This window comes from Nicotiana tabacum, chromosome 7 (assembly GCF_000715075.1).
Source record: "Nicotiana tabacum cultivar K326 chromosome 7, ASM71507v2, whole genome shotgun sequence".
Taxonomy (NCBI): Eukaryota; Viridiplantae; Streptophyta; class Magnoliopsida; order Solanales; family Solanaceae; genus Nicotiana; species Nicotiana tabacum.
In genome coordinates, this window is record NC_134086.1 from 179,160,036 (window position 1) to 179,170,300 (window position 10,265).

The 10,265-nt window shown below is 33.1% G+C and overlaps 1 protein-coding gene across 1 annotated transcript; it reads right to left on the reverse strand.

Moving 5' to 3' along the window:
* Window positions 1–6,130: 6,130 nt before the first annotated feature.
* Window positions 6,131–9,440, reverse strand: LOC107791659 (acetylserotonin O-methyltransferase-like). Its single transcript, XM_016613757.2, has 3 exons — window positions 8,512–9,440; window positions 7,506–7,858; window positions 6,131–6,544 (listed from the first exon to the last, which is right to left on the reverse strand). The coding sequence occupies exons 1-3, from the start codon at window positions 8,936–8,938 to the stop codon at window positions 6,239–6,241; spliced, it is 1,086 nt and encodes a 361-aa protein (XP_016469243.1). The 5' UTR covers window positions 8,939–9,440; the 3' UTR covers window positions 6,131–6,238.
* Between the last annotated feature and the right edge of the window lie 825 nt (window positions 9,441–10,265).

Genomic DNA, 10,265 nt, shown 5'->3' on the forward strand with positions numbered 1-10,265 from the left:
GGGCATGCAATAAATTATTCATCACATCAGGAGCTTCTTCATCCCGAAAAACAGTTCTTTCAGCTTCAATCAAATCTTCAACTACCCTTTTGAGGGTCCAACATTCCTCTATACTGTGTCCCACTGCTCCAGAGTGGTATTCACATCTAGAGTCAGCTCGGTGCGTTGGGGGCTCGGGGTTTGACCGGTTCGGGGCCACTGGCTGCAATAGATTTTGCCTGATTAGGTTTTGGAACAAGCTTGAATACGATTCACCTATAGGGGTGAACTGATTCTTTCTTAAAGGTTCTCTTGGGCAAGGATTGTATTGGGGATCATTTGGTTGGGGATTATATGAAGCTTGGTAAGGATGGCATTTCTGGGAGGTGGAGCTCAATTTTGCGGATAATGTTGATTGCGCGTTCATCACTGCATAGGGAGGCGGTGCCACGGTATAAGCAGCATCTTGAAGGGGATAATAGTGTTGAGGGACCTAAGGAAGCATATATGATTGGCTGAATGACCTGCGGGTCCCCCTCGAGTTGGAAACCATCATGACTCCTTCTTCTCTCTTGTTTCCATTTATCAAACCCTCTGAACCATTTTGAACATCTGGTAATGTGGCTTTAAAAGCAACATAACTCAAGATTCGACCCGTTTTTAGCCCACTTTCTACCATCTCCCCAATTTTGATAGCCTCAGCAAACGGCTTTCCCATAGCGGACATCATGTTCTAGAAGTATTCCGTCTCTTGGGCCAGTAGAAAGATCGTGAACATTTCAATTTCGTCCATTGGAGGCTTTACCTTGGCAGCTTGCTCACGCCATTTGATGGCATATTCGCGGAAGCTTTCCGCGATTTTCTTTTTCAAATTGGACAAAGTGTTTCTGTCGGGAGTGATGTCCACATTATACTGGAACTGGCGGACAAAATCTCAGGCCATATCGTCCCACATGTGCCAATGGGTAACTTCTTGATCCGTATACCACTCAGAAGCGATTCCGGTGAGGCTTTTCCCAAAATAAGCCATTAGCAGCTCCTCTTTTTCACCAGCACCCCTCATCTGGTAACAATATCGTTTTAGATGAGCGACCGGGTCTCCGTGCCCGTCGTACTTTTCAAATTTTGGCATCTTGAAGCTAGCTAGAAAGTGGACATGAGGGAATATACAGAGGTCAGAGTATGAGACACTCTTTTGGCCACTCAGACCTTGCATGTTTTTCAGGCTTTGTTCCAGGCTCTTCATCTTCCGAGCCATTTCCTCTTGCTCGGGATTTTTAACCACCTTTTCTTGCTCCACCGAAAAATCATATTGCGGAGGTTTAGTGAAGGAGTATGGGGTCACATATGTTATTTTTGGTTGAAATTGTAGACCCTAAAAGATGAACATTGGAGGCGGTGCCCTTGAAGCCGGTGCCTGAGGGAGAACCACAGAAGGCATGCCAGGATCATTGGAGGGTGCCCGCATGGGATGAGCGGGTTGGACACAAGGGCGTTGGTAACCTCATTTGACCTGGGGATCAACTCAGGGAACCCAGAGATTGAACTTGGTGGTTCCCTACCATTAGACCAGACGTCCCACATTTCCAATATGCAGAGACGCAACATCTTATTCTCCTCAGCAGCTACTGATTTTAGCTGCAGAATAGCCGATGTCGGGCTATCTTCAGGACCGATGATCGGTAGATTGCTTGCGGAGGTCATCTGTGCTTTTGGATCTTGTGAAGGAGGGGAGGCTAAACTACCAACAAAATCAACCACCAAAACTTGGCTTGTTTGCACACCCATCAACACTTATTAGTTTTGGGACATCTAACATATAGGAAATCGCACGTTGGGATGCAATGCACCTAACAGTTAAATGCTTCTACCATGTATTTGAACGGTTGCATGTTTCATCCCGCCTTAACTAACTCTTTCAGTATGTAACTCTTTTCTTTTATTTCTGCCTCTCTTTAATCACTCTTGATTTTCTCATTTTGTTTTTGCCGCTCTTTTATTTTGGCACTCTCTTTTTCTTTTCTTTTTTTCATTTTTTTTCACTCTTTTATTTTTTGGCATTTTTTTTCTATTTCTTTCTTTTTTCACTCAATTTTTTTTTCAAATTATTTTTCACTCAGTTTTATTTAATAGCTATGATCGAATCCGATGAGGATTGCCTACGTATCATGACGTCGCATGAATTAGATAATGCATAGTTCGAAAAGATCGAGAATGGAGTAAATAAGCTAACTCTTGTTTTTATAAAACTTAGACCATGAAAGCTTAAAGAAAAAGAAAAACATATTTTTTTTTTGGTGGAATTTTCAAAATAAATGCTTTAAAAGAAGAAAGGAAATATTTTTTGGATTTTTGATTTTGACTCTTTTTTTTTTTTTGAAAGAAAGACTTCTGAAAATTTCTTTTCTTTTGATTTGAACTTTGGGAATTTCAAAAGTAAAAGGAAGATATTTTTGTTTGAATTTTCATTAATTTTCTCTTTTTCTAAAGAAGAAAGAAAATATTTTGAATTTTGGATGTTGCCTCTTAATTTTCGAAAGAGGGACTTTTAAGAAAATATTTTGGATTTCTGAGTTTTTTTTTTAAAACTACAAAAGTACTTCTAATGAAAAAACAAAAATATTTTTGGACAATTTTTTTTCTTTGAAAGAGACTTTTAAACAAGGTTTTTTTGAATTTTTGGGAAAAGACTTCTTAAAAAGGTGGAATATATATTGGATTTTGATTTTACTTGTGAATTTTCGAAAGGACTTTGAAGAAAACATTTCGGATTTCCGAGTTTCTCTTTTTTTTTTCTTTTTTAATTTACGAAAGTACTTTTAAAGGAAAGCGAACATATTTTTGGACTTTTATTTCTTAATTTTTTTTGGACATTTACAAAATAAAGACTTCAAAAGAAGAAAAGAGTATTTTTTGGATTTTTGTTTCTGATTTTTTTTTTGGATTTTCTGGGAAAAATACTTCAAAATGAAGGAAACCCGTATTTTGGATTTTGATTTTTGATTTTTATTTTTATTTCTTTTTTCCCATATGAAAAGGAAACTACTATTTTTTTTTTTTGAATTTAAATTTTTTTTTTTTTTTTTTGAAGTTTCTAAGTAAATGCTTCTAAAGAAGGAATTAAAGGAAAATATTTTGGATTTTTTTAAAAGTGAGGCCGGAACCGATGATGTTTACCTACGTATCTCACATCCGATGAGAATCAGACCTTCGTAGTTCGATCAGTTTTGATAGAAAAGGGGAACATGACACTTGAATATTTTTTGGCTCAATTTGAAATGACCTTTTCTTTTTTTTTCTTTTTTTTTTTCAGAATTTCGGCAGAGTTTCAGAATTTTCCAAATATCTACTTCTCGCTCTTGTTTTTTTTCTTCTGATTTTCTCTCTTTTTTTTTTTTTTTGATTTTCTTTCTTTATTTTAGAAGCCAGTCAACATGCAAGCCGAAACAAACAGATGCGCAAGTAGCATGTAGGATACATCAGGATGATCTTTTAATTTGGGGACACCTGTCCTAGACGGACCCAACCCCTGTGTTGAGTCCCCAAAGTCAAAAGCACATGATGCAAACAAGCGTTCCTACTAGGGATCCGACATGAGGCTGTGTTATTCTAGATTTAAAACCTGGGTGTATTGTTCTAGATCGGGCTTACCCGTCAAGCTAATATTAACCTAAGTGACGTAATGAAAAAAGTCACTTGGTACTTTTAGGACAAAATCTAAAAATACTTAGACAAAATCTAATAAGAATTATTGATCAAATTTAATCTAATGGTATAAATCAATTAGATTGACTCATATTTTCATTGTAAATAGATTCCAAAACTTTTCAAAAATAAGAATTTCTGTTTTAGTAATTATTTACTAACAACATGATCCGTTTTCTTCCATTTTGTAAATTTTTTTTTAGAAACATTATGTAGAAAAAAAAAATGACAGTGGAACCATTATTGTAAAAAAATTGAGATAAGATTTTATTTAATAATAAAATATGATAAGAAAAATCACACTTTGAAATATGAGCAATAGAATCAAAGTTACTATTGAAATATTTTTATATTTATTTTCATTGTATTAGAATAAGTATGGTAAAAATGGATATTAAATTTAAACAAGTTAATGAAAAGCCACAAGACAATATAACAATATTAAGTATTGAATAATATAATAGCAAACTAAGGAACAAATAAAGAAAAAAATTAAATGTTTCATCATACAAAAGAAGAAGGATAAAACTTATTTAAATTTGAGATGAGAAAATTTTGTTTAAGTATGATAAGCAATGACATGCATGTATATAAGGCCATATAATTAAAGTCTAATAGATAAAATAAAAACAATTAAAATTCAAAAAAAAACTATATTGGAAATAAAAGGAAAAGACTATTTGAATTTGAGATTAGAAAGTTCTTAAAATTATGATGAGAACGCTCAAAATACGGATATGACCACAAAATTAAAGCCTTGCTAGATAAGGAAAAATAAAATTTTGATACTAAATTAAAAATTTGAAAATACAAATAAATATCTCATGTAAGTCATTTCACAAATGAAAATTAAAAGTCAAATTTATATCTTGAAACTAAAAGAGAAAATAAAATAAAAGCACGTTATATAAAAAATAATTATAAGAAAATTTAAGAGATTTGAAACACTATAAAAGAAATTATGTATTAATTTTTAGACTAATTCAAAGTTATATTTTAAAATAAAATATGATATTATTTTTAGTATAGGTAAAATATTTATGTAAAAAGCTAATTAATTTTTTTTAATAGGGAAGAGAATGTATATAGAGGAAATTAGAGATAGTGCGAGGATACTTATATTTTTAGATTTATTTAAAAATAAATAAATTATATTATTAAATAATACTAAAAAATATTATTAATAGATTTAAATGATGAAAGAGATCGAATAAGAGGATAATAGTGTAAAATACATTAAATTTCAAGAATAATCTTTTTTACATTTATTGATAATTATTAAATGAGTAATAAAAGATCACATTATAGTATAACAATATTAAGTAATAAATAATGCAAAAACTATAAGCAAGGAACAAAAAAGAGAAAAAATTATGTCTAAAAAAGTAGAAGAATAAGACTTATTTGAATTTGAGATGATAAATAAAGTGGTAATAATAATTTTATTAAAATAATATAATTTAATATGCTCAAACAAGACAGATCACAACGTTTCATGTTTAGTATTATTTAATATTGACCGTAAAATATAATACAAGTGTCAAAATCAAGAGGTTGGGTTATTACGGATATAAAAAAAAATCATGTTATCCATTATGATATTTAAAAAATGGTTTCATGTTCTGCTTCTTAATTAATATCAAATAATTATGGGGTATTATCACTTTTAGCCCGCACCAGAAACTATTTACATCTGGTAGCCGAAAAATTGTATAATTTTTGTATATAACATACAAATGTATATATATACAAAAAATATATAAAATTTATATATTTTTTCGGCTATTATTTTTACAGCGGCTATATAGTATCATTTCCTCGATAATTATTTATAATTTTTATATAGAAGGTTTAATTTTAAGGCTATTTGCATATAATTCAAATAAACTAAATCATAATTTGACATGGTTTATGTCCGCGCATCGTGCGGGTACTAATACTAGTTATATTAGTTATGAAAAAAGTTTTATGTCCAAATTTATTTTCTTTACGCGGTCAATAAAACAATCATTAGAATTTAAATTTTTTATATGCAGATAGTATAAAAAAATTAATAATACATTCAAGTCACTTTAATTTTCTATAACGCTCATAAGCTGGTAACTTATAGAATATGGTAAGTGAGCTTGAATGTGCAATATGGTAAAGCTACTCTTTCATTATGGAATACGGATAGTGTCATAAGACAGGTTTGTTTCAACCTATTAATATAGCAAGAGTGCACATGACCACTAAAGGATGCGGTGCGGTGGATGAAGTTGTTCCTCTCTTTAATCAGAGGTCTCGAGTTCGAACCCTGGGTATGGAAAAATCCTTGGTAGGGAGCGTTACCCTCGAATGGGGCCCTACCCGGCGCGAATCTGGATTAGTCGGGCCCCAATGTGGGTATCGAATACCGGGTGAGAAATCAAAAAAACAAGAGTGCACATGTATTTTACATATATGATAAACTTAAATAGAAAAACACAAACCAAATATTAAAAAGTTAAACCAAACTACAAGCTTAAGAACTGAAAACACATTGAAACAGAAATTGTAATAGAACTGATACAGCTCAAGGATAAGCCAAAATAACAGATTCAATAGCGTTGATGTGCTTAATAGAATGACTATTGAATCCAGCTGCAGTCAAAATTTGAGCCCATTCTTTGGCAGTTCTTTCTTTTCCATTTGTTGTGTGAGCCATCATTACCATATCCAGCATAAAACCAACATCTTTGAGCTTTTCATTTCCTTCTCCTTTTTCTTTCTCAAGCACTACTTCCACCATTATCACTTTTCCTGTGTCTTTTGGGATAATCTTTATGCAATTTTTCAAGATTTGAATACATTCGTCGTCACTCCAATCATGTAAGATTGACTGATATTCACCACAAGAAAGATTCAAAAACAAATTGAAATAGAGAACATTAAGATATGCATATACAACAACAACAACAACCCAATATAATAGGGTAGTGTGTACGCAGACCTTACCCCTACCCTAGGGTAGAGAGACTGTTTTCAAATAGACCCCCGACATCCTTCCCTCCAAGAACTTCCCACCAAGTGGGGGTTGCTTACCATCAGAGCAACCCCTCTAATTGTCAAAAGGAATTGAAAAATTTAGGTACATTCACTTAATTGTCAAAAGTAGAAACAACTCAACAAGCGTATACAACTATCTTTTAAAAATAGTAACCATATACGGCTTGCTTAACTTCCTATAATGGTGATTTTAGCATATAAGATCCATATACTGAGGCGGAACCAGTATTTTAAGATTATGGGTTCTAATCTTGTCACCAAATCATAACTCGTTTTAGTTACTGGATTCACAATTAAATATTTTTACATATTTAATAATTTTTCACTAAACATTTCGAGGGGCGTATACACCATTTCACAGGCAGGCGGAGTCATGTGACATCGCTTGGTCCAAAATTTTACTAAATATACGTTATAGAAAGATGAAATTATTGGATATGAATATAAAAAACGACATTGTCACTATAGTAATTTATTTTATGTTCATTTCTTTAAATATTGACACCGCTTGTCAAAAATTCTACTTACGCCACTGCACATGCCGAATTTAAGCAAAAGCTACTGGGTTTGACCGAACCCGTAGCTACCACACTACCTCCACACCTGTCCATATGCGTCTTAATTATCTCACTACATCATACTATAAACATAAAGAATTAACCTAAATAGCCGTCAACTCAATTGATTAAACTAAAAATAATCGGTGATATATAATATATGTATTGTATGTGTATAATCTATGTACCAACTGTGAAAGTAAACAGTAAATTCGGTAAGCTATTAGCCCTACTTACCATGAGGAAAGCAGCATCTGCTTTGGGAATAGAATCAAACATATTGCCTTCAACATGTTGAACACCATGACAATGAGGAGCAACAGAAACAACATGAGGAAGATCAAAATTAATCCCTCTAATCCAAGGAAATGTTTTCACCAACAGACTAATAGTTGTTCCATCACCTCCACCAACATCAACTAAAGTCTCTATCCCTTTGAATATTTCTGGACAATTATCAACGATGGCAAGGATTGTCACCCGTGCATGGCACGCCAAGGCGTCGTTGATTAGCTTGCTGTGCTCTGGATTGGTTTCTGCGTACTCCCACACATCCTTTCCATGAACTGCGCTAAATGATGCAGTATTCCCTGTTGAGATATAATATAATTAAGTAATATAAAAATGTATATATTTAATGGCGTAATCTTTTAGATGAAACAGTCACATAATTTAGTAAAATATTAAAATTGGAGATGGCAACATCAACCAATTTTTGTTTAATCCGTCTGTTAACTTAACTCAACTAATTGAATCTGAAATGACCCATCAAATCACTGGGCAAGACGGACCAACAACAACAACAACATATCCAGTATAATCCCACAAATGGGGCAAGACGAACCAAACAGTATAATCCAATGGATTCAAATACGACTCAAACACAAATAGACAATCCATGGATGCGAACTCAAATATACAAAATATAATTTGATGATAAGGAATATGAAAGTTTGGTAGAACTTAAACTAACAATTTAAGGAAAAATATAGTACTCCATTAGCTTTCATATTTTTCTTCTTTCCAAAAAGCAAAAAAAAAAGAAAAAGATGTGAGGTTGGATTATACCAAGCGAGTCGAGTTATAACATGATATTTGTACTATTTTAACTCAACTCATTATGATCCAAGCTAACTTTAGACGGGTTGGATCATGATCCACTTATTGATTTAGCCCATTTGATCTGATCTATCTTGTTTGTCACCTTTAGATAAAATGATCATACAATTCAACATGCTCTCACCTTTTGCCAGAGCGCGAGCACTCAGAAAATGCCATGGCGCGAGCATCACTGGACTAGCTTCAAGTAGGACAAGAGCAGCCATGCTATTTTCTCCATCTTTCCTCAGCAAACGAGAAAGAGGTGTTTGGACATAACCAATTTCGCCATGTCCTGTGGATTCCTCTTTGAATATTCCCCTATTAATCAAGAACCTCAGAATGCGGTAGAGAAAATTAGAACAAGAGCAGCCAAGTACAGAGGACAGTTGATTTAAGGTGATGGGTTCTTGATGGTTTTCTAAGAAATCAGGTATTCCCAACTCAATAGCACATTTTACTGCAGCCATTTCAGTGAAACCAAATATGTACTTCCATATATCTTCTTGAGCTTGAGACTCAGCTTTGTCTCCTTCATGGATTCTTGCTACACCATTTGTTTCTTCCCCCATAATATACCAATTCTTGTGACAAAGCTAGAAGATTTTTGCGGTTTAGTGGTGCAAGCTAAGTGATCCAGCTATTTACAACAATAGCAACAACAGCAACAACAACGACCCAGTATAATCCTACAAGTGGGGTCTGGGGAGAGTAATATGTACGCAGACTTTACCCCTACCCCGAAGGATAGAGAGGCTGTTTCCAGGAGACCCTCGGCTCAAAAAAAGCAATAGGAGATGATATATTAGTACGATAAAGGTAATCCAGCTATTTATAGAATTAATTACACCTTACACTAGCTAGAAATTAGAATAGTCTTGTTGCAAGGTGTATGTTCCAAACATTTGAGTTTGATTTTTTATTTAACATGTAACTCGATCATACATCAAATCTAAAGCAAACCAAGCGGTTAAATTCTAAGTGAAGAATTCATTCGTACCGATATATAAAGAGGAGAATCTTACAAAAATATCCCAAATAAGTTCCAGCTTAACGACCTTTAGCTATTAATCATATACTTACTAAAATTAACCAAACACATATAAAAATTGAAAACCCAAACAAATAAGATTCTTTCTCTTCAAGAATCACACGCAAAAATCTCCTTCCATATTTTTAAGCGTGATCAGCAACATTAGATGCAAGATAAAAAAAAAATCATGGATGAGGTAGCAAACAAGGCGATGAAATACAATATATATAAGATTCCAAATCTAAGCAAAAAATGAACTTTTTCAATGGGTATAGTTGAAATTTTGAGGAAGATTGGACGTGATTTGGATTAATTTGGTATCAAAATTCGTAGTTAAAATCGAGTTCAAAAAATTCTTTTGCGACACATCATTTTTTTCATATTTCATCTTCTACTCCGTATTTTCAATTCAAATCATCCCAAAACTGAGATTCAGACTCTTTAAGATATACCCAATCTATTCTAATAACACCCCTCAAAAGAAAACAAAAATTTAACTTTTTTTGGCTACAAATAGCTAATTGGCTAATATTAGTAATATTTTCTGAATTGACCAATTTTTATAATAAGCTACTTATAAATGGACATAATTGGTAGTTCTCCTAACTTAAATTCTTTATTGCTTGCATTATTACACATTAAAGTCATTTAGACTAGACCAAAATCATTGATCCCTCACCCAGAAAATTGACCCAAATCTCACTTAACATGTTTTCTCACTAATCACAACAAAATAAATAGTACCAACTAATAGCATTTATTTGGCAATATCGTACTGGAAAAAGATTGCAAAAGATCATGTTGTCGGAACTTGGAAATGGATTGATGGAGACACGTATCTCATGAATTACGGTGTACCCTCTACT

Excerpts from the sequence above, each read along its gene's own strand:
- LOC107791659 (XM_016613757.2), bottom strand. The coding sequence starts at position 8,938 with ATGGGGGAAGAAACAAATGGTGTAGCAAGAATCCATGAAGGAGACAAA. Across the intron at positions 7,859-8,511 it reads TGCTCGCGCTCTGGCAAAAG|GGAATACTGCATCATTTAGC; the intron begins GTGAGAGCATGT and ends ATATCTCAACAG. Across the intron at positions 6,545-7,505 it reads CAGATGCTGCTTTCCTCATG|TCAATCTTACATGATTGGAG; the intron begins GTAAGTAGGGCT and ends GGTGAATATCAG.